This window comes from Cajanus cajan, chromosome 9, assembly GCF_000230855.2.
Source record: "Cajanus cajan strain Asha chromosome 9, NIPB_CcT2T_4, whole genome shotgun sequence".
NCBI lineage: Eukaryota > Viridiplantae > Streptophyta > Magnoliopsida > Fabales > Fabaceae > Cajanus > Cajanus cajan.
This window is the reverse complement of record NC_138525.1, coordinates 11,805,263-11,829,982: the sequence shown is the minus strand read 5'-3', so window position 1 is coordinate 11,829,982 and position 24,720 is coordinate 11,805,263. Positions and strand designations below refer to the sequence as shown.

Genomic DNA, 24,720 nt, shown 5'->3' with positions numbered 1-24,720 from the left:
TTCCAAGAGGACAGCATATAATGACATTGATCATCTTCGCCAATATTTATAAACAATCATCAAGAGGCGTCCTTCACTCTGCAACCATCCATCAATGAATTCACGGGGGACTCCCATACTTTCCTTCAACGTCTACTAGCGCACAACATCAATTATAACCACTTCTATTATATTTCTGTTTTCTACTTCCTTTATTTATTTTTTATATATCACTGGTGTTTAAATTTTCCAAATATACATATTATTTGCCTAATAAAAAAACTTTTTATTAGGAGCCAAAACTACCAAGCGTTAATCATTATTATTATATCAAACGATACTCTCTTCTTCTATACTAATAATATTTACTTCAATTTTGTTCTTTTCTTTAAGGGGAGTGGAAATTACAATTTAGTAGGTTATTGTAATGTTGACTATGTCGAAGATCGCATTAAACTGAAAAGTATTACCGGAGTTTGTCACTTTATTGGACAAAACTTAGTCTCTTGGATGAACAAAAATCTAGGGTCGATTGCACTTTTAACATGTGAAGTTGAATACATTTCAGGAGCGTCTTGTTGCTCACCGTAGTTATGGATCAAACATCAACTTGAAGATTGCAATAGTTACAAGAGTAATATTCCTATATTTTGTTATAATACTGTAGCTGTAAGTTTTTCTAAAAATCCCATAATGCATTTCAAGGTTAAATATAATGAAATTAAATATCATTTTATAAGGAGTTTCAAGGTGTGTTAGAGAGAAAAATACACATTAAAAGAGGGGTTGATTACAAAAAAATTTGGGGCTAGGACACCATCATCTCATCCTTGATGGATCTTGATGCCCAAGGAGAGCTAGTATATACCAAGCTCACCAAGGTGGTAAAGACTTTTTAACATAAGGCCAAGTCTAAGGATAGTGTCTTTAACTATCACAAATTGGCCTTATTTCACCTTATTACTAGCAAGCCATTCAACTTGTCAAACCTGATTATATAGTACTAGTGCCACTCCATGAAGAACCAATGAGAGTCCATTATCGATATGGCTCTTCTAAACAAGATTATGTGGGACCAAAAGATATACCAAGCCTTTTTGGAACTTGAAGCCACAAGAGCAGAATGCCATCATGGACTAGGGTGACATCAAATTTTGTAGATGGACTTTGGCATGAACAACATTAAGAGGATGAGTTTCGCATTCACTCTTATGGAAAACCCTAGTAAGGAGGTACTCTAAGAAGGAGGTACTCTAGGAAGGAGTTGAGAAGGCCCAAGAACAAGCTTTTGTTGCTATTATTGAGGTAGAAGCATAAGCACAAGCACTTGTGTCCGCTAGGAAAACACATGTAAGGAAACATGTCAAGAAGGAGCCATCACTTAACCAAATGGTTTCATAAAAGTCAATACAAATCCTCATCCAAAATACCCCATCCACATAGGGAAACAAAAGAAACCAAAGCTCTATGTCATCGAAACCACTGTTAGCATCCTCTACGATTTGTATGAGGTTATGTGCCCTAGACACTATACCCTACAAAATCCCATGCATCATTGCCTAAACTACTACAAGCAAGTATGTTCATGGATTCCTGTAAGGAAGTCGGTTTAGGACCAAGATGGATAGTTCTTCATTAATGCCAAGGGTAGGCCGATATTACATAATTAATGTATTGGTGAGCAACCATTCAACCTAAGATCCAAGATATTTCTATAAGGGCCCTAACCTTTCCTTTAGGGAGCGTCCTAGTAGAAAAGATGGGTTAACCAAGAAATGGGTGAATTGGTTATTAAAATTTCCTTTTTGAATCTTTTTGGTTTTGAAAAAAACTTTTCTAAAACTTTCCAAAGAAGTATATTGATATATAGTTGTGTATGATGTTGAGATTACATGTAAATTGAATTAGTCTTATATGCAATGTTCATGTTTCATATCATATAACATTAAACATATAATCGGATTGTAAGAATGTAAAGATAAGTGTAGGGATAGAGAAAAATACACAACAATATTATATTGGTTCAGCCACATCCACTTGTGATCTACATCTAGTTTTCAATCAACCTGATTGAGATTTTTTATTAATCTTTAATGTCAAATGCTTTACAATCACAATACCACATGCAATACACTTCTACATAATTAAAGAAACCACTTCTTGCACTCCAAGAAACACTAACTTGTAACACCCCACTACAAGATTTCCTTTTCCTAAGAAACCTACTTAAGAAAACAAGTCACAGATTAAAGAACGAATTCACCTAATGTAAGAAACACTAACTTGTAACAAAAGGAGGTGAATCAAACCAATGTAGCATAACCTATAACTCCATGAAGATGACGATCAACTCAATTCTTAAATCCTTTGTTGAGGTCAACAAAAGGTGTCAAACCTCTTTTTTCAAAGAAATTTTTTTTTAGAGAGTATTTTTGAAAGTAACATCACAAATATTCAAGTACTTTATGTTCTAAATGTGAAAAATGATATATAAAGTTTAATAAGAGAAATAATCAATTATTTACATGAATAATCAATTATTGTGTTCTTCGCAGATCTTTAAATCAACCAAGAATATTTTTATTGATTATTTTGGGGGAAAATCAATTATTCTAGAAATTAACTTGTTTGTGAAATATTTGATTATTTTGTAGAATAAATGATTATTACAACAAGGCTGCTCAGATTATTGAAACACATAGAAAATGATCGATTGTTACTTAAGATAATTGATTATAATGAAAACTTAATATCTTGATTTTTCATACCATTTCCCTTTTCAACTCATTTTGTAAACTTCTTTTAATCATCAAACATCATCTAGATAAAGATATAAGAGTAAGTTACCCATAAAACACACAAGCAACAAGGCTTAAATACATAACAAGATACAATTTGCAATCTTTTCTTTTAAGAGGCTTATATTTGTATTCATTAAAACTAAATATACTATGTCTTTATCTTGAGAATAATCAACACATCCCTATGTTCAAGTCCTCAACGTTAGGCTTAAAATTCATTGTATTTTTCTATCAAGACTTTATTGCCTCATCTTTGCTTCTAGTGGATCAAGCAACGTCTAATCACCATCACCATTAGTAGAAGAGTCAATTATGATATTCAAGACATATCTATCTTATTAAAAGTCATGGCCTTGGGTTGGGAGGAAACACGACAAATGATTCTTGTTTTGTTTCATGAGGATCTTCATAGAATTTGGTCTATTCTTTTACTTGTATCACCTTGGTGCACCAACTACCTTTTACCAGTGTATAAGTATGAGGAGGTTCCACTAAGGGTGACACCTTATGTTGAAAACTTCTCATTGACCACCTCAGAGGAAAACAAGGCCTTGCCTTTTGAGATTATCATAGTATTTCTAACAGGTGCTTTAGGAGGAATAAGTGCCTTGTGCTAGTTATCAAAGATCGATTCCAGTAGAAGTCACTAGTAGGGACTTTTCATCTCATACTACCTCTATTGGAGTTCAAGGATCTTTCTTTGGATTATCCTTAATCCAACATTCACTACATAATAGGGGATCCAATGGAGAGAATCAAAGGTAAGGCTAAAGTGAGCTTAATAGACCCTCAAGTAAAGGATGTGAAATTTAGAGAAGGTTTGTCACATCTTGTTCCTTTGCCACCCCTCAAATCATGTCTTTGTGCATTTGGCTCAAGCTTATATGCCAGATTCGTCTTTGCCTTTTCATCAAGAGCCAACGCAACTTCCCTCCCTCCCTATATACAAATGATATGACTTGGATAGGCATTCAACAACATTACATATACTCCAAGCCTCATTTCTTAGATCTAAACAAGAGAAAGGATGAAAAAACCATCATCAACATCCAAGGTGGAGATTAGAAGCTACCCAAGGATATTCCTTGAGGTATATAGGTTGAAGATTCATGGAAGGGAGTACGTTGAGTTTGTTGCTGAGAAGTTCTATCAATACTTGTTCTAATGATCAAAGCTTACATTGTCAAATGGACTCACTTGGAAGGAGAAGAAGACAATCTCTAATTGGTTCAACAAGTTAACGTAGCATTCAATACATGTTATCAATTTTAATTACATATCCACAACTTTTATCTACAAGAACTTGTGCCCAATCTTGGGATAGGAGACAAACATCTTGTACATAATCATTGTGTTCCTCTATGATCTATTTGATAAGGGATTTGGTTGGTAGATTGAGCTTGCCAAGATACCCAAGCCATTAATCCCATATTGGTTCTTAACACCAATGGAGTACGTAGACAAATATGGTCTCCATCCTCATCCAACTCTAATAAACAAGCCCATGATTGAAGCGCTTTCACCGCCTCTAGTGCTCATGATTGAAGCCCATCCTCTGTCTTTGCCATTTGATACTATCATTGTTGCATCTTTTTCCTAGGTTCCCAAGCTAGTTGAACATGCTCTTAATGTTACCCTAACCACACCAACAATTAAGGCTCCACCTATATCAGTTGTTGAGTCCGCGCTTGAGTTTGTCACATCTGCTCAGGTTGATGAGATCGTAGAATCGAAGTTAGAAGTCTTTGGAGCCAAAATGAACACCAACATTGATCAACTTTTTGCCATGCTTCAACAACTCACCAAAATAGACTAACCTACCTAGATAATGATTGCTTACTCGTTTTTTTATCATGAAAAAAAAGGGAGAAGAAGACAATCTTTGAAACTTTTCTTTCATTTATATAAATATGTATATGTTTTACTCTAATACATTTTTTTTGAATATATATGATGATTTGATTCTTTATAACTCTAATACAACATGATATTTTATTTAAATGCTCTGATATATCAAGCTATGTTTACTCTTATTTGTTTCGTAATATATACTGTGATAAGCTAGAATCATAATGTATGATGCATAGACTTAAAGGGAGGAGTAAACTCTATTATGTGTTGTTCAACTCTTATGCTCACTCTCTTAAAATATATTTGATATGCTATATATGAGACAAACATCTTTACATATTTATCTCTAATTCAAATGAAAAAAATGTTTTGTTATTTTAATGAATGAAGTCAAAAGTTTGTCATCATCAAAAAAAGGAAAATTGTTGCACCAAAGACATTTATGTATGCCTAACACCCTAGTTTTAATGATAACAAACACTACAACATTTGTTATTTATGGCAACAATAAAAAAAACGTTTTTGAAAGCCAAAAAACCGTTCCTAAAAGTTTAGGGAACGGTTTGGCAACGATTTTTCAAGCGTGGATTTATCAACCGTTGCCTATTTCAATATGCAACGGTTTTTTGGCTTGTGCCCACGATGTCAAAAAAACTGTTACCTAAACTTCCAAGAACGGTTTTCATGATCTTCAGTGGCAACGGTTTTTTTTTTAATTTAAGGCAACATTATTAATTTTTAAAGAACAGTTTTAGAAATGTAGTCTATTTTTATAGGCAACACTTTTATGACCGTTGCTAGTGGCATCAGGGAACATTTTTTTAAGGTTGTCAATGAGATAATATAGGTAACAATTTAGACTAAATTTAAGCTACAATTTTGTAAATAGTGTCTAAATAAACACCCAACGTTGTCTAAATTTAAAAATTTAGACTAAATTTAACATTTTTTTAATGTTGTCTAAAATATTGTCTAAATTTTACTTTATCCTGTGAAATCATATATATGTAATACGCACCTATAATTATGATACAAATAGTATATTAAACAACTCATATTAATAAGAAGAACTATACATTATATTATCCACAGCTCGTAAAGCCTTTATACAATCCTCTCGCTTAACAACAACAATAACATTGTACTCAGAACAACCTTGAGCTATAGCACGGACATTTATATTGGCATGTTTATGGAAACAAGTTTGAACATAAAACAAGTGAAAAGATGTAACAAATAGAATTGTTTGATGCATTATCTCCAGGTATCTTTTCCTTAGGCATTCCAATCACCTTAGCCAGGTTCTCTGCCTCACTAAGGGAATCAATCACATGGTCAAAGCAAATGTATCTACCAGAAGCATTGTTGTTCATTGCCTTGAATACACATGCATGAGCTTCAGCCAATTTGGTCACATCCACTCTTGCTAGCAAACCATGAGAGTACATTTCTTGGGCACCTGAATTTGCAATTGTAAAATCTTTAGATTCTATTACATCAACATCAAAAGGAAAATTTTAATCAAGGTAAAATGTGTTTTAAGTTGCTCTATTTTTGATTAAATTTGGTCTTGGTCCATATTTCTTTAAAGTATATAAACCAATTTTGATCAAGGTAAAATGTGTTTTAAGTTGCTCTATTCTTTAGATTCTATTGCTTTTAAAGTATAGAAACCAATTAAGATCAAGTTTAGTCAAATTCTCAAGGCTTAAAAACAAATTATACCTTAGGTTAATTAATAGTATTATTACCTTTGAGATAAGAAATTGTTGCTGTTGGATTCCTATGACAAAATTCAGGACCGGTAACTAGAGCTGGACAAATGGTAGTGAGCTTCAAACCCCTTTCATTAGCTATTCTCCAAGAAGCTTTCTCTGCCCTCATCTTTCCCAATGCATACCAAAGCTGCCATATATTCAAAAGAAACGTCAGGGTCATATGATATATCTCCTACATAAACATGTTATCCAATATATTGTTTTCAAATTTTGCATTATTGCATATTATGACCAACGCTCTATATTTAAAGTTTGAAATAATTTGTATTATTTGTCCAGAATTACCCTCTAAATTATTGGGATCCCCTATCTTTGTGAGAGTCCAAGAAATTAATTTACTGCAATTATTATTCATAGACTAGAAAAAATAGATGAGTAATTAAGAACATTTTCTGTTAAATTTTTTTTAATGCAGTAAATAATTTAGAAGGGGTCCTATGAAAAGGACCAAAGCAAATGTCAAAAATAGTTCTTACAAATTCACCCAAAAAAAAGGTTCTTATAAAAAATAAACAATATTTTCCATTTTTTAATCCTTAACAAGTGTTCACTAGTTAACATTTGCCTATATATTGTTAAAAACACAGATAAGTGAATACTAGCAACTGTACCAGGGACAAAAACAAATGAAACATCTAAACTGAATTAAAAGTTCAAGGGAGTAAAGACAAACCCCAAGATCTTGCAAAGTTTGCTCCACCCGTTTGATAGTCCTAAGTCCAGCGGAAGCATTCGCAGCTTGCACCATTTGCTCAAGTGCATATGTTCAAAAAAATAGTTCAAAATTTTGATATGACATCAACGTAACAATGATTTGAATTCTGACCCTACTCATTTTGACATTACCCAATTCAAAAGCTTTAAAATAAATATCGAATGTTTTACCATGATCATTCTACAAAAACCACTATCTCCATCACAAACAGCATTACTTATCCATCTGGGAGGGAATAATTTTTTCTAAACCTCCTACATTAATGCATACATAAGCTCAAGCAAGACCAGGCTCCAAATAAATGTTGTCACAGCAAACCAAAAGGTATCCTCACAAAAGACACCCCTCAGCAAAAGTAAATGATAAATTAGGCCAACACTCAATTGCCAAAATCAAATAAAGTTGCGATTATTATGATTCTGATAATGTATCTCTTATCAAGTTTATAGAATCTCGCTGTTGGCATCAATCCATACCAAAATAAATGTACTCCACACTAAACTTGGGGTTCAAGGATTTAAAATGGAAACCTAGGAACAGAGATATGTAAAACAGAGATAATTGCATTATTTGATAGAGAGAACAAAGATAACTATAACCTCCCTAAACAGAGCAACTGTGCCATAGAGAAAATAATTCCAGCAACTTATTATTGTTAATCTCATTAGGGGTATTACTGGAATTTGGTTCGCCTAAGCTCCAGCCACTCAAGTTTTGCCATTTATGATTAATAGAATTAACATAAGATGAGTTCATATCACCAGGAGAAAGTATATAATTAGGTATATGATTTTCTGCAGGATTCACATTATTCCAGCAAATCTGCTGATCCATGGTAGAACTACTTGATGCAGATCCACAATCAAATTCTAAAGTTTCAGGCATTGAACCAATTGTACCTCTCTGCCCTTGCATTGAAGGAATCTACTGTTTTCCTAACTCAATATAATAAAATACATGAAATGAATTCCTCAGTACAGTAGTAAGTCAGGCACTAAAATTTCCAGCGCTGTTCAACAAAACAAGAAAATGTTCAGAAGGCAAACATAACAATTCTGCAAAAACATGTTCACGTAAGATGTAACCCATATATGCTTCAATGAAACCTCGTATATCAACAAAAGCATCATAGCATAAGGCAACAAAATTACAAATAAACATACCTTAACACAGGAAGCTGATCACTGTTAACAAAGCTAATGTGTAACTAAAGATCAAGGTTAAGTGTGCTTCTTAATCTTGTGCCCTAACCTTGGGAATTAGCATATAAGATAAAGAATCTCGCGGAACCAATCCCACTAATGCAGCATTGCCAATTGATTGAGTCCCGGTAATTCGCGCACCCCCTGCGTAAATAGATGAAACCTCAATAACAAAGTCAACACGTTTTCAAAAGTGTGAGTGATTTTCAATCTAGAATGGCTAAGGCCCAGGCCCACCTCTGGGCCCAAGAGTGAGGCCAACAGCATCGACGAGCTTGTCAATGCCAGCCTGCATTGCGGCCCAGGAATTCGTAGCGACAACGGTAGGTGTTGGGTTAGGGTTGGAGCGGAGGTGGACGGGGGTGGTGTCGATGGCGCCGCACATGTTGGGGAGGGAGGTGAGTTCCTCGAAGGCCTGGGTGGTTTCCAGGAGGCGGCGCCGTCCCACCGGGATCTTAATGAACTCCAGGTAGAACTTGGTGGCGAGGAGGCGCGTGACCATGTTGGTGATTTTGGAGACGAGGTAGGGTTTGAGGGAATAGCGGGAGGCTAGGGTTTTGGCAGAGAGGCCGTGGGCGAGGCGCGAGACGACCATGGCGACGGCGTAGTCGGAGGGGAGGGAGAGGTTGGAGAGGGCGATGTGGGGCTTGAGCTTGTCGGCGTCGCCCAGGGGTGCCTCTAGTGACCATATGTGTTATGTCCAGAGCCCGCGAGAGTGCCCACCAGAGTGTTGTGTCGAGAGGGTGATGATGTAAAATAATAATTTTGTAAAATATAATGATGTAAAATAATAATTTTGTAGTAGTGGAGGCAACGGAAGAGGGCGAGGGAGGGGGTGGAGAGGGCGATGATGAAGAGAGAAAGGGTGTGGGGTTGGGAGATGAGGAAGGGTATGTGAAGAGGTGGGGAAGGGGGTGTGAAGGTATTTTTCTTAGTAGTGCAAGAATAGTTTTATTAATATCGAAAAGAGAATAGTGCACGCTTTGATGAATTGTTGCCTATATATGCTTTTGGGAACGGTTTTATGATTGTTGTCAAATAAAATGCCAACAGTTTACAAATTTGTTGCCTATATGTGCTTTTGGGAACGATTTTATGATTATTGTCAAACAAAATGCCAACAGTTTACAAAATTGTTGCTTATTCTATATTTCGAGAACATTTTTTTAGGCGTTGCCTAAAAACTCGTTGCCTAATATAAAAATGTTGTAGTGAAAGTGATAACTTAAGTTACTAATATTTTGTTAAGTCATTTCAAGAAGCATGTGTCCAAGATGTAGAAGGAATAAAGATCTAAAAATATTTTATTAATTAACATCTTTTACAAATGTGTAAAATCGAGACAACTACAACACTTAGAAGTTAAGATAGTTAACACCTATGTCCACTATCTAACGCGTTGTGACAAGTGTCTGTGTCTTGTAGTTGTTTACAAGTACAATGCTTGTTTGAACATTTTGTGCCTCTTAAAATCATATTCAAACATTCAAAAAGTATACCTTATAAGTGCTTTGATAATCTATGCATGTTATAAATGTTATTATGCTTTATTTCCATTTTGTGATTGTGCGTAGAATGGTACAATATGTCTGAACCAAGTGCAACATCTAAAAAAGAAAAGTCAACCATAAAATGAATTATTAGTACATGAAATAGTGCGTTTAGAAGTTTTTACTCTCTGTTTCATTTCCTCATTATGCCAAAGCATTTATGAAGTCATAAAGCATCTAAACGCATGTTGAAGAGAGACCATATTATAAAGACCAAAGATCCCTTTTCAAACAACCACGTATAGGTTTTTCACCAATAAATACATCTCTAAAGCCTATAAATAGAAAAAGAGTTGAAGAAAGGAAATAGACTACTAGAAAATTGCAAAATAGCGACCGAAATTAGCGACCGAAATTTATCAGTCGCTATTTAGCGACTGATTTAGCGACCGATTATGAAAAATCAAAATAGCGACCGATTTAGCGACCAAAATAAGTCGTCGCTAGAAAATCGGTCGTTATTTCGGTCGCTAAATAAATTTTTTTGATTTTTTAGCGACGGAATTAAATTCGGTCACTATTTCGGTCGCTAAATTATAAATTGATTTTTTTTAGCGACGAAATTAAATTCGGTCTCTATTTCAGTCGCTAAATTATAAATTTTGATTCTTTTTAGCGACGGAATTTAATTCATTCGCTAAATAATAGTTAAAATTAGCGACCGAATTGAATTCGGTCGCTAAGTATGTTAAAATTAGCGACCAAATTGAATTCGGTCGCTATTTCGGTCGCTAAATTAGAAATTTTGATTTTTTAGCGACGGAATTGAATTCGGTCGCTAAATTAGAAATTTTGATTTTTTAGCGATGGAATTTAATTCGGTCACTAAATCAGAAATTTTGATTTTTAGCGACAGAATTAAATTTGGTCGCTAAATATTAGTTAAAATTAGTGGCGAAATTGAATTCGGTCTCTAAAGAAGAAATTTTGATTTTTTTAGCGACATAATTAAATTCAATCGCTAAATATTAGTTACAATTAGCGATGTAATTCTATTCGGTTGCTAAATATTAGTTAAAATTAGCTACGGAATTCTATTCGGTAGCTAAATATTAGTTAAAGTTAGCGACGAAATTCTATTCGGTCACTAAGTAAAACTTAAAAAAATTTATAAATTGCTTAAAAGTGATGATAATATTTTTGTTGAGTATCAATCCCATTTTCTTTTTTTTGTAAGAGCAAGACATTAATTTATATTAAAAAAAATATTTATATGCACTCCTACATAATTAATACCAATAGTTATTTATGTGAAAAAATATTTAGAGGTTTTTTTTATAATTGGATTTTTAGGCAGTTTTTTAATTAGAGTATATGAATTTTAAAATTTCTTATTTATTTTGATCCATATTTATAATATATATTTCTAACTTATGATAACTATTTTTAAATGAATTTTTATATTTAAATTTTAAATTAGTATTTTATTAATGGTTGATAATTAGAAAATAAAACAAGGATAACTTTATATTAAATGTGAATTTTATAAATTCAACCGTTAGATTGAAAGTTTTTTACTCTTAGATCATATATATAAATCTTATATGAATTCAAGATGATTTGATACTTCATTCTTGTAAAACAAAATTGACGTAATATATTCATTTCAAATAAAATATGAGCACTTTGATTACTTTTAAGTTATTGTTTAATTTTAACAAAAATTGATATAAACATATAAAGTGATATGAACTTTCAATCTATCGGTTGGATTACAAAATTCACATTTAATATAAATTTATTGAGCAGTGTAATACTTAGTATAAAAGTTATACTAGTGTTATTATAACCCTTCTCATTTTAAAATATATAAATTATTACTTAAACTTTTAATTTTATAATAAATAATTTAAATTGTATCATAAAATTAATTTTAAATAGAAATAAGTAGATTGTTAATTATAAAAGTAAGTATATATATAAATAAATATTATTTAAATATAATATAATTATTATTAGTAGTAATATAATTATTATATATTTATAACGGTCCGGATATACCAAAATGATAAGGATCCAAAAATAATATAAGTATGAGATTGAATAGTTGAGGTTGACTTAAATGAATTAATTTGTACTACCTATACTAACAACATGCATTTGCTTTTCGGTAGCTTATCTCATAAGAACTTCACAGTTAAGCGTGCTTGACTTGGAGTAATGTAGGTATGGGTGACCTTCTGGAAAGTTTTCAAAAATTGTGTAATTAAGGACAAAATATGCTAAAAACTTAAGTATTGTGAAATAAAATCCTTAAGAAGCCAAATATGAGTGGTTCATAGTGACCAAATTTGCGATGTCTATAAAATTTAATAAAATAAAAAATAAATATTTAGCGACCGATTTAATCGGTCACTAATTTGGTCGCTAAGTTCGGTCGCTAATTCGGTCGCTAAGGTAAATAGCGACTGATTTTTGCAATTTAGCGACCGATTTTGGTGGTCGCTAAATTGCATATTTTTTGTAGTGAGAAAAACTTTTTTTGAATATTGTAAAAATGCTTACACATTATGTGAAAACTTTGTAAAAACCTCTCTAAATCTATATGTGATTTAAGTCATCGTCTAGTGGATGATCAGAGGCAAGTTTTAGCTATCCTTGCCTAGAAAGTTTAATCTCCCTTTACTGTACCTAATGCTTTATTCTCTCTATGAGAGTTAGTTTTGAAGAACACTTCAGACCTTTGTTGTCGAAGCCTAAAAAGGTTAGTTAAAGAATACTTCAATGTGTTGTTACGAGTTGGTCAAAAATGGCATTGAGAATACTTGTTGTAGCTAGAAGTGGCAGTGAAAAATACTTATTGTAAAATGTTTCCAAGTTAATGGAACCCTTTGAGTTTGAAGGTGACTAGAAGTAGCTCAATTATGTGAACAAGTATAAAAACGTTAAGTGTTTTATTTTATCCCTTTTCCCTCACGCTTTTTCAATGAACCTTGTTAACAAACTTATATCTCTTCATATGCAAAAAAAAGAAAAAAAAAAGCAAAGACTTATAAAATACACTCTCACACATTCAACCTCCCTTATGTGTGTTCCTTTTAACATTCATCTCGTAGTCTAAATATTAATACTAATCTATTATGTTTGCTTCTTTAACTTGATCTTCTTAACTCGATGTTTATCTCTTTATGTGATTCATTTTACAATTTTTATTTTATTTTATTCCTTGGAAGTCTTCATTCTAAATCTTGGAGATAATGTATTTTGTCTGCAAGTTATCTAATCAATCAAACTCCCTCCACGATGTTAAATGGAAAAATTCCTCATGAGATATTGCACGAACAGAAACCCATGAATGAACATTTGAGGTTTTTTGGATGATTATGTTATGCTCATCATCAAGGAAGGAAAGGAGATAAATTTGCAAGTCAAAGTAGAGCATGTGTCTTTATTCAGTATCCATATGGTAAAAAGGGGTGGAAGTTGTTTCATTTGGAGACATGAGAGATCTTTTCCTCTTAAGATGCTAAACTTGTTGAGCCAATGAACCTTGTTGCTAGTGACAATACATCGAGAGAGCAAGGTGATCAAAATGTTGGAAATTTTGATGAATTTATAAAAGAGATGCCTTGTGAGGAGCCTCAATAAGATTTTGTAGAAAGTGTAATCGTAGTGGATATATGATAAAAGAAGTGAGCTAAATGAGGAACTTGTTGAACAAATGGCTTCTAATTTAATAGATGCATCCCTCAACACATTGGTGCTACTAGAGGAAACTCTTTTGGGTAAAAGACACAAAGTGAAACAAACATTTTTTCTAATACGAGAATTTATTATTGACATTACTAAAAGAAGGAGCATATTCAACCATTCATCCTCATCAACAATATTATGCTTTAGTGATCCTTATCCCATATTAGATTACGTGAATTATAAGAACTTTCTTTACCATATTGGGGAAAGTCATGGTCGATGAGATATGAGCTCTTGAAATAGTAGAACTTAGGCATCGATACACTTACCCTATGGAAAAAAAGTGCTTTCCCCAAAAATGGGTCTATAAAATTAAGCATAAATATGATAGAAGCATAAAAATTTTAAAGCATGCTTAGTTATTCTTGACAATAATTCGGTGGAAAGGTTTGATATCGAGACATTTGCTCTAGTTTTAAAAATGGTGACAATGTGTACAATGTTGGCAGTAGCAACTAAAAATGGGATTTAGAATTGCATCAGATGGATGTTCACAATCCATTCTTGCATGGGAAACTTAAAGAGGTGGTGTATATGAAGCCATTATCTGACTTGGCTGTTTGTAGGGATGAGAATAGGACAAGTCAGACTTTGAATATATAAATTCAACATGTATTGTAAAATTAAAAGGTCTGGCGTATTATTTATCATATACTTTTATAGGCTTGGCCTGACCTTTTAAAAGCTTATCTGACCTATTAATTTATTTAAAAGTCTATTTAAATTAATAATGTTAATTAAGCCAATAAACTTAATTTTTTTAAAAATCAACAAATTTATTTTTAAAATATAGTCTACTTAATATTACTAAAATTTAAATTTTAAAAGAAATATAGGAGAAAAATTAAATCATTTTCTGTTGAAAGGAAAATTCATACATAATCATGCATATTGATATATACTCATGCATAGGTCGTATGCTTATAAGTCTATAATGGAAAAAAATTGTATAAAAATATTTTAAATATTGATAATTTATTTTTGTTTTTTAAATTTATTTGTTTATGTTTATTTTTAATAATATATGTATATTAATTTTTAATTATATATATTATATAAATAAATAGGCTGACCTATCAGATCTAATAAACCTTTCTATAAGTTTAAGTCTAGCCTTTTTATATAAATAGGTTTTTTTAAAAGTCTAAACTTGCTCTTTTTATTAAACAAATCAGGTCAGACTAGACTTTAAAGAGGTCAAGTCATAGACTCTTATTTAAGGTCTGATTTATTCCCATCCCTAACTGTTCGTGACCTTGAGATGTTGTGTCCATTCAAGAGGTGATCTTTATGGGCTTAAGCAGGATCCTAGGGGTTGATTTGCAAAGTTGTATACTTCACTGAAGGAACATTGTTTCAAAGAATCACTTTTCAATTACTCTTTTTTCTTTTCTTTTTAGAAATAAGAGATGTTACTTGTAGTTTTGGTTTATTTAGACCACCTTAACATTTTTGAAAATGATCAGACAACTATTGACCTTTTCAAGGATTGTTTGCATACTTGCTTCCATATGAAAGGCCTAAAAAAACTTAAATATTTCTTAGGTGTTGAAGTGACTCACTCTTTTGGTGGAATTGTTTTTCTATCAACAAAAGTATACTCTAATACCATAAAGAGCTTTGTCGAGAAAAGAAAGATGCTAGAAGGAGGTTGAATAATGTCTATAAAAAACTTTACAACTTTTTTGAAATAGTGGAGTAGTCATATATGAACAAATAAGTGTAGACAAAGTAAAAACAAAGGTATTTTTATATCAGTTTGTCTTAACCACCATGATTACATTCAGTTCTTGATCAGTTTGACCAACTTTCACTATCTTTCAAAAATATATAAATATTCTTTCACAAGTTATTTTTGTCTCAACCTAAATATTCATTGATTTGCTTATTCAAGAAAATTACCCAAATATTCTTTAAACAACAAAACCTCTTCAAGTTTCAACACCATATATTCTTTAAATAATAAAGCTTCTTCAGACTTCAAGCTAAAATGCTAGTTTAAGTTGGGTAAAATAACAAATTATGAAATGTGTTTTACAAAAGGTCACTTCTTATTTGATCAAAGGAGTCACTTATCACCTTTATGGTTAAAAAAGAAGGAACTGTTGCGTGTGTCAATTAAGAATGACTTTTAGCTAACATATTTCGAGATAAATGTTCATCCTTTTTTATGAAAAATAAATTATCTTTCTTTTATACGTTGCAAGTACCAAAAAAACCTATATTTCTTTGATATGTTAAGGAATAATATGAAAACAGGTGAAAAAAATATTAAACATATTAAATGTGATATTTAAAACATTTTTCTTAGATAGACAAAGTGTTCAGTCTAAAGGATTATTATGCATTTTTAACTTTCAATATTGCCTTTCCATACAGTTACAATATCGTTTTTGAAATTAACCTTTTACATTTGTTAACATTAAATAAGTTTTGAGAAGTCTTAGTCTTAGATCATCCTTTAATCTAACAAACTCTAATGTCGGGAAAGAACAATCTTGTTTTGTCAATAACCTCTTCAAAAATACATGAATATATACAAGAGTGATATCTCTAAGAATCTGGTCTCTAGAAATTTGTCCTAAAAGGTTGCCTAATATATTAATTTGTTATGTACAAATATATTAAATATCTAACATAATTAAAGATAGACAAATAATAAGAGATATATGACAGATAATCTCTTTAAAATTATCAATTTTATTATTTTTGTGATGTTCAACTACATGAAACTGTTAATTATATGGTTATGAGAAAAAAAAAGTGACAGGAAAAACTAGAATACGAAGATTAGAAAAATAACTTTTTCATCTAACTTTTTTATTTACAGTTGATAATTGTTGTATAATTTGAGCGAATATTTCAAAATGATTAATATATCTATTAAATTAAAATTGTTTTTATTAAATAAATATTTTAATTAATTTAGTTTTATTGACTTGATATTTTAAATGGAGTCTCATCTTATCTTATTTTTTGACTTGATCCTATAAAAGTAGTTTTTATTTTATCCTCTTTCTTTATTATAAATATGATATTTCCAAAGGTTTTATTGTGTACTCTTCTACGTATCCTTTATCTCTTTATCTCTTTTTCTCTTATGATTTATTGGGTTGTTCTCAGTTAGTTCTATTACCTAAATTATTATTAAGAAAAACTTGTTATGTTTTAGAAAATTTATTGGACATTACACAATAATTCCTTAAATATAGTGTTATCTGATGTCTCAGATTATTTATTCTTGTAATTATATAAGTTTTAATTTAGAAGATAAATCTTAATTTGTGATTAATCATGGAGACGGAACAATAATTACTTGTAGATGTAGAAGGAGATTTAACAAATCAAGGATTAAGGGTATTTATTCACCGGAGTAATTTAAGATAAATGAAAGGACCCTTCTTGGGAAACTTTGAACAAGAATATGCAATTCTTCGTGTGTTGTACTAGTACTTCTTTCAATCAGGGCTTGTTTTGAGGCTAGTGATGATGCTCGTCATGATGTTGAGGTGCAGGAGGAGTAGTTGCGACCTCAACAATGCTGCTAGAAGTACCTTGATCTGCTTCAGGTGAAGATGATTTTGCATGCAAACCGTGACCAACTTTCTCATTCTTCTTGATTTCTTCATCGATATGCACATCATCTTCAACTGTTACCACTACTGTATTGCGTCCAAAAGGACCAGGCACGATGGTTTCATTTATCTTTTTGTGCTCATCAAAGTGAATGACCTCGGTTTCTTGCGTGTTCTTCTTCTTCCTCCTTTGAAAGCAGCAGAATAGGGCAAAAGCAAGCATTGAGAGCAACACGAGGCCACCAAGTGAGACAACCACGACTATTATGATTGTGGGGTTGTTCGGAGAGGGTGAAGGTGGAACTGGGGCAGGAGGAAGGGGTGGAGGACGAATAGGGCGTGGTGGCGGCAGTGGAGGACGAATCGGACGGCGTGGCGGCGGTGGTGGCCGCACCTTAGGGGGTGGAGGAGAAAAAGGAGGACTAGGTGACGGCGGCGGAGGCGGTGGTGATCGGAATGGTGGAGGAGGAGGAGGAGAAGAAAATGAATGAGGTGGCGGTGGTGGAGGGTTGAAAAAATGTGAAGGTGGTGGTGGAGGATTGAAAGGGTGGGAAGGTGATGGAGGAGGGAAATTTGGAAAGTAGTTGTTGGGTTGACTTGATACCATTTTGGCTTTTTTTTTTCTTTGTGTTCTGTCAATCAATTGATGTTTCGAGAGTTGTTTTCTGAGTTGGGGGTGCTGTGGCTTGAGTGTTATTTTGCTGTGGATTTATAGGAAAAATATTGAGTGTTAGTAACTTGACTCTCATGCTAAGTTTTCTCACGGGTTGTTTGCACTTTGCAGTGGAAAACACTTCTCAATGGACTTCCTTAGCTTGTTTTACTTGCATTGCTTGCTCTTCTTTCTATTTTGTTTTGTTTGAAAAGATGGTAATACCTGTGCTGAGCGTAAAGATTGGAAAAGATCAGCATCCTGGGCAATGTACGACCAGTTTTCGATGGATTCATTGAGCTTTACATTTTGTTTTCCCGTAAATGAGACATTATAATATGTTTTGTTAAACTTAAGTTTAGCAATTAAAGATTCTAATAATAAATCAAACATGTCAAGCATAAGGGTATGAATCACCGATACATGATTATTTAAACCTAACATGTAATTTTGAGTTCCAGCATATATGCTCACTTTTTCTTGAATTTGTTAGTGGTTTGTTATAACTCATAACTCATAAGTTCTCTTGTGCAACTTTTTTTTTTAGCATCTCTTATATTTAACTTTGAATATATTCTCTTTGAATTAAAAAAAAATAAAGAATAATTTTAATATTCCCGGTGATCATCCTTGGTTAGAGTTTCGACATTTATGATTTTCTATATATGTACACGAAAATGCTTACAAATATGATTATTGGTCAATTATACCACACTATCTCGTAAATTATAATTCTATACGTTAATCAATGTAAAATTCCTATATGCTAAATCTTTGTTTTATCAAAGCCTTTATTTAAGGATATAACGCAACTTTGAATGGAACCTTAAATTTAGGTGGGTATAGTAGAAGAAAATTAAAAACAAAATTATCATTGGAATCTTTTTGATGATCATAATTATCATTATAATCTAATTGCAAACATATTTATTTTGATTTACGTGTTCAAAATTCAAAAAAGCTTATGTTGGAAGCTGACCGTAACTAATTGGATCGTTTCACCGAGAATTTACTACATTTAATTTCTTCAATAACATATTTATCTAATTAATTTTATTAAAATGTCAATATAAATTAAGTTATTATATTATTACAATATTTTTTTAAAAAAATATTACTAATAAATAAATTAATAGTTTTTATCTTAATATTGTTCTTTTTAATTGTTTTTCAAAATTACAGCCTAATATAAGATATAAAAAATGCAAAGAGTATATTTTTTCAATTTTAATTTTTTTGGAATTAATATTTCAATCGAATAAAAGAATATGGTGGGATATTTTTCCCTTTTATCCAATTGATGACACCATAGTGCAAGGGCTTTAGGCATAAAATATTTTTACCTTTGCTAACTTTAGGCATGTAAAGCTTGTGTTCGAGAAGACTTTCACAAAATGGCAATTACTATGTATCTCTCAAACATGTACCTATCCCAAAACTATTGTTTTCGCCTTTTCGAATGTAGCATCAATGTCACATTTGGAGTAACCTTCAACAAGAGGGGTAGCCGATTGGTGTCTATGGTGTGGAGTGTGGGCAATAGTCTTGGGCGAGTTTTGTTTTCTTTCCATTCGTCACATTTTATGAATGTCTTCGGCTGCATGAGCAGTGTTCCTCGGGACAAAAGGTTTTTCATTCCAGAGAGCAGCTTTCCTGTATTCACACGGTCATGAATTGTGTATTTTTTTTATAAGACTAATATTTTTAGTATGTGTATTTCATGGATATGGTGGGGAAGTTTTACACCGCAAAACACTCTATTTATAAATAACGAATAAACTATACAAGTGAACTTATGTGAATAGATTATGTGTTTCATTAGCCATCCAAGAGGAGGATGAACCTATTTGGAAGCACTCTAATGGTGGTGTCTTTAATTTTCGTGAGGCTTATCATTTTCTTCAACCTAGGCCACAACAACAACCTTGGGCCTTGGTGATATGGTCGAAATCTATTCCTCCCTAGGACCTGTTTAATTTGGCGTTTGTTACATAATAAAGTTCCCACTAATGACAATTTGCAATTAAGAGGTATAACAATGATGTCTATTGTAGTTCCTCTAATGAGACTTTAGATCATTTGTTTTACCATTATTAGTTTGCTATTTCAATCTGGTCTTGGTTGCAACATATTATTAACCATCCATTAGATCGTTCTTATATCATACCTGTGATGATACCCTTCAATAGATTATAGCATGGACAAGTTGAAGATGTTTTATTTATTGCTTTTGTGCGAGTGATATGAGAAATTTGGCACCATACACTACAAAAAATTATGTAATTAGTAGGGGTTTTTTTCTAGCGGTTTCAAAAAACCGCCACAAAATATTATATTTCTGACAGTTATTTTAACCGCCACAAAATACTGATATTTTCAGCGGTTTAAAACTGCCACAAGATTTAAATACCTGTATGTCACACGTGGCAACCATTTTTTATATTATTTTTTTAAAAAATAAAAATCAAAAACTTCATTCCATATTCTTTTCTCACTCGCTTACTCTGAATCCCTCACTCACTCCCAGCCTTTCTTTCTTGCTTTCCTTTAATCGCAATTCACATTCAGTCACATTCTCGGTAAGGCGATTCCATTTGTGAGGTGTTCTTTTCTCTCCTGATTCAAGGTACAAACCCTAACTCTTTTCTTTCTTTTTCGTTTTTGCATTTTTCAATATTTTATAGAATAAGATGTTTATGGATCCCTCTGCACTTTGAATTCGAGGTGGGAGCCATGGAAGACACCAATCCATAGAGACATTGCCCTAACATCTGATGGAAATACTGCCACCGGAAAGTCATCTGCTCGAAAGTTGCTTCCTTCTAATGAGCAGCATGGAACTTCATCCAAGGATAGGATATCCAGTTCCGATTTATCAAAGCAGTTTGGCAAAGTATTATTGCTGAAAACCTTTCATAGTTTCAACATATAAATGTTAGATCTTGTGCCTGTAAGATGGCATTATTGATGTGGATAGATTAATTTCTTGTTTTATCTAGTCATTTGTGCTATAATGAGGAATGTTGATTGTATTGTTATGTATTTCTCTTCTCTGCTATTAAATTATGCTAGGAGTCCTGATTGTACTGCTCTTTGTTTCCTTTCTCTCCACTAGATTAATGAGATGACTAAAGAATTGGATCTACTTTTGAGATCAATTAAAGAGTCTGGTGGTTTTATAGATGCTTGCACAAGGTCACTACAAATTTCAATTGAAACAGCAGAGCAAGGCATAGATGCTATGTCTAAAAAATGCAAAAAATTGGCAGTGATGTTTCTTTATATGTTTTGACCCTTCCATTTCTTGTTAAAATATTGGAGTTTGAGTCAATCTATTCCTTGTTATAGGCTTGTATTCTGTTATTAACTTAAATTTGATTCCAATGATATATTAATCATGTTTAATATTTATTACTTGAGATTCAAAATACGATAAAATCAGTGAGTTGTCTTGGATGATGTATTTTATATGAGCGGTCTGAGCAAGTACAATCAAGGGTACAATCTGAGAAAAAAACTTCAGCCTATGACTCCTAACCAATAAGCTAGCTACAACAAAAAGCAGCATTGTAAAGCTGTACAACAGATAATAAACAACTATTTTAACATTAATCAAATTTTATGTATTTAACATGTCTTTAACCGGGCTCCTTGACATTGTGCGCTCATGTAGCTGATTTTATCCTATGGTGCTCCCCCCTATGACAGTGACTCATCACTAAGTTAGGGATGGGTTGACTAGTCTAGCCAAGGTATTTGTTAATAGTTTTTCTGCGTCAATAGGCATATTATGTTGTGTCAGATGTTCATTTGAAAATCATCTATATACATGTGCCCTTGCATTGAAGTTCTAAAATTGCTGTGTATCCTCGCATTGAAGGTAGACAGATTACTGGCTTTGTAAAAACAGATAAAGATTTTCAAGAGAAAGGTACTGATAGTTCATTCCTTGCAGAGTTTGATATGTTCTCTGTTAATTATTTGTTTAAGAGAGAATTCATGTACATCACTTAAATCTTCATGTTAATATCACCAAAACTATTTGGACATTTTTCTAATTTTTGTTTTCATCTATCACTCAAAGACTTCTCAAATCTTGGTATAATTTTAAGATTTCTAACCTTTATTAGAAGGTTTCCTATTGGCTTTGTCTAAAAAACAAAGTTATCATAATCTTGCCTCGTGTCATAATTATTATGATTTTTAAAGATCTTGATTGTAAATGTTCATTGAGGAGAAAATACATAGTGGGAAGGCCATTTTATAATCACCACGTGTGCAAGGCTCTTTGAGAGTGCATATAGGCATTGGTTAACTTAGTTGTGTGTGTTTTGCCTGTTGTAATCTCTGGACATGTATTGGTTTATGTTTTATTGTTTTTCTCGAACGCTATCGAATAACTTGGAGACTGTTTTTACACTAGTGTCTCTATAAGTTTGGCCATGCTTGAGATCTAAAAGTAACTGCTCCTTTGTTTCAAGGAAGTGGGGTTTAGGGTTTAGTTGTGGTTGCATTTGCTTGTGCTATCCGACCAACAAATGCAATCACATGGATGTATGTTGGCCTGCTTGAGCTTTTAAGTGCACATGGCTGCATTTTGCTATTTAACATATGTCAAATCTTATAACATCTATTTTTTTTTCTTTTCCAATGGTTATGACAGTAAAAAATTGTTTTAATAATGTTTTTCATTTTCAAAAAATAATATTTAAGTAAATAAAAAAAATTATGTTATGTGGTTTAACAGAAAAGATGAGAAAAGTAAAAAAAAAATGCATATTTGTGGCGGTTTGAAAGCGCCAGAAATGTTGAATCAGGAAAATAACCGCTACAAATCACACATTTTTTTTTGTAGTGATAGAAACCAAGTTCGTTTTAATAATATAGTTATTTTTCTTGAGAAGGTCATTGTGTTGGTATAATCATATATTTTGTTATATATCAAGTACTTTGGTAAATAGTTGTATTTATTATTCTTGGATTGATGTTCACTTGCTTAAGCAACTTTCCCACATTATTCATCCCCCCAAACCTCCAAGGATCATATAAGTCAATTGGCATAGCATGTGGATTTTTCAAATGAAATACAAATAGGGTAGTTGTTGGTTGTCCAAGTCATGCAATAGGTGGTGGAATATTTAGAAATGATAAAGGGAAATTTTTGGGTGGGTTATCTACCCATATTGGTATCAAGATTGCATTTTATATTGAAGTAATGGCGATCATGATATTACAATTGAAACAACTTATAATAGGGACCGAGTGATTTAATTTATGGTTTAGGACAAAAGTTTATTTATATCAGTTATAATTTTATTTAATCTTTATCTCTTAATTATATATAAAGCGAACAACTCATGGGCTAACTGTGCTAGCCTGATTGGAACTTATTTATGACATTAGTTTTATTCGATTTGGCTAAAAGGATCCACATTCAATTTGAATTTGAAATTTAGAATTCAAACTATATAACTTTCTTAAAATTCACAAGAATATATTATCCACAAAGGTATTACCTGCAAATAAAATTTCGCAGAAAAATTTGTAGGAACAACGTTTCCTGCAAATTTTTATGAAAAATTCGCAGGAAAAGTCGCATGTAATAAGAGAAATTCTAGTAGTGACCTATGGCTAGATGTTGTCTTGATTTTTTTTTTATAATGTTAAAAGTTGTTAATTTAATGTATCTTTATGTAATTATTTTTATATTTTAGGTAGAATTTACTAAAATAAGTGATTCTAGAATTCGACAAGTAAAATTTTTATTTATAAATTACTTGAATTAAATAATAATATAATATAGTCATTATTAATTTTTAATGATTAATATGGTTAGTGATAATTTTCAATAATAATTTGATAAATGCCTAAAATATAAAATATTATTTGTAAATTTATAATAAAAATGCGCTTTTAAAATAATTTCAAATATATTTTAAAAATAAAAAATTACAGTAAAATAAAGTGTATTTTTGACGTTTTAAAATTGTCAGAAAATGCAAGACAAATAAAAAATATATATTTTGGCAATATAAAATCATCAGAACTGCAATTTTGTGGCGGTTTTAAACCGCCAGAAAATGTCAAACAAGTCAAACGAAGATGCATTTTTTGGCGGTTTCAGACCGCCACAAAGAGATTGAATTTTCTAACCAACGTTTACAAAATATCCGCTACAAACGGTTTTTTGGCTACTGTAGCGTTTACAAAATATCCGCTACAAACGGTTTTTTAGCTACTGTAGATCCGGAGTTTATTAATGACGCCGATAATGCAATTTGTGGCGGTGTTTAACCGCCAGAAACTACAATATAACCGCCACAAATCACACATTTTTTTTTGTAGTGTATTAAATATTATATTTTATACCAAAATTAAATTTATTAAATTTTGGAAAATGATTTTTGTACAATTTTAAGCCGGATTAATATTTTAAATTCATCATATTAATTAGAGGTATAGTAATAAGTTTATTTGTAAAAGATTGGGATTTTTATCCATCCCTAATTGAGAGGGACAAATCCCCTCATTAATAGTGATGAATAACAAATCTCTCATTATTAGAGAGCGACAAATTCCATCACAATAGTGAAAATTATTAATTCCTATTTATTAGAGACGGATAAATTTTGTCGTATGATTGATTGTAATCCCCTCACCCAAGGTATGTTACTTTCAATTTTGTGAAATTGTTAGAGAACCTAAAAATAACATTTCTTTGGTAATGATAAAGATTAAAACATACAAAAATTGTTCATACTGTATCCAAGATTTTGATATAGAAGGATTTAAATGACTAAATTAATGTCCAAAATTTTAATATAGAAGGATTTAAATGATTAAAATAATGCATGGCTTAGTACATCATATACCTAAATGTTTTATGCAGATTAAGGTAATATGAAAGATTTTGTCGTTTTTAAA

General features: G+C 31.9%; 2 protein-coding genes and 1 long non-coding RNA gene across 3 annotated transcripts; 1 reads left to right on the top strand and 2 right to left on the bottom strand.

Moving 5' to 3' along the window:
* Positions 1 to 5,708: 5,708 nt before the first annotated feature.
* On the bottom strand, positions 5,709 to 9,511 carry LOC109818514 (cinnamoyl-CoA reductase-like SNL6). Its single transcript, XM_083063992.1, has 3 exons — positions 7,083 to 9,511; positions 6,383 to 6,536; positions 5,709 to 6,090 (listed from the first exon to the last, which is right to left on the bottom strand). Exons 1-3 carry the CDS (start codon positions 7,155 to 7,157, stop codon positions 5,822 to 5,824), a joined length of 498 nt encoding a protein of 165 aa, XP_082920118.1. The 5' UTR covers positions 7,158 to 9,511; the 3' UTR covers positions 5,709 to 5,821.
* Positions 9,512 to 16,864: 7,353 nt separating this feature from the next.
* LOC109801360 (uncharacterized) lies at positions 16,865 to 17,841 on the bottom strand. Its single transcript, XM_020362410.3, has one exon. The coding sequence runs from the start codon at positions 17,749 to 17,751 to the stop codon at positions 17,050 to 17,052; it is 702 nt and encodes a 233-aa protein (XP_020217999.1). The 5' UTR covers positions 17,752 to 17,841; the 3' UTR covers positions 16,865 to 17,049.
* A 2,237-nt stretch (positions 17,842 to 20,078) lies between these two features.
* On the top strand, positions 20,079 to 20,941 carry LOC145951761 (uncharacterized). Its single transcript, XR_014429679.1, has 2 exons — positions 20,079 to 20,422; positions 20,521 to 20,941. It is a non-coding gene; the product is annotated as an uncharacterized LOC145951761 (long non-coding RNA).
* Positions 20,942 to 24,720: the final 3,779 nt, after the last annotated feature.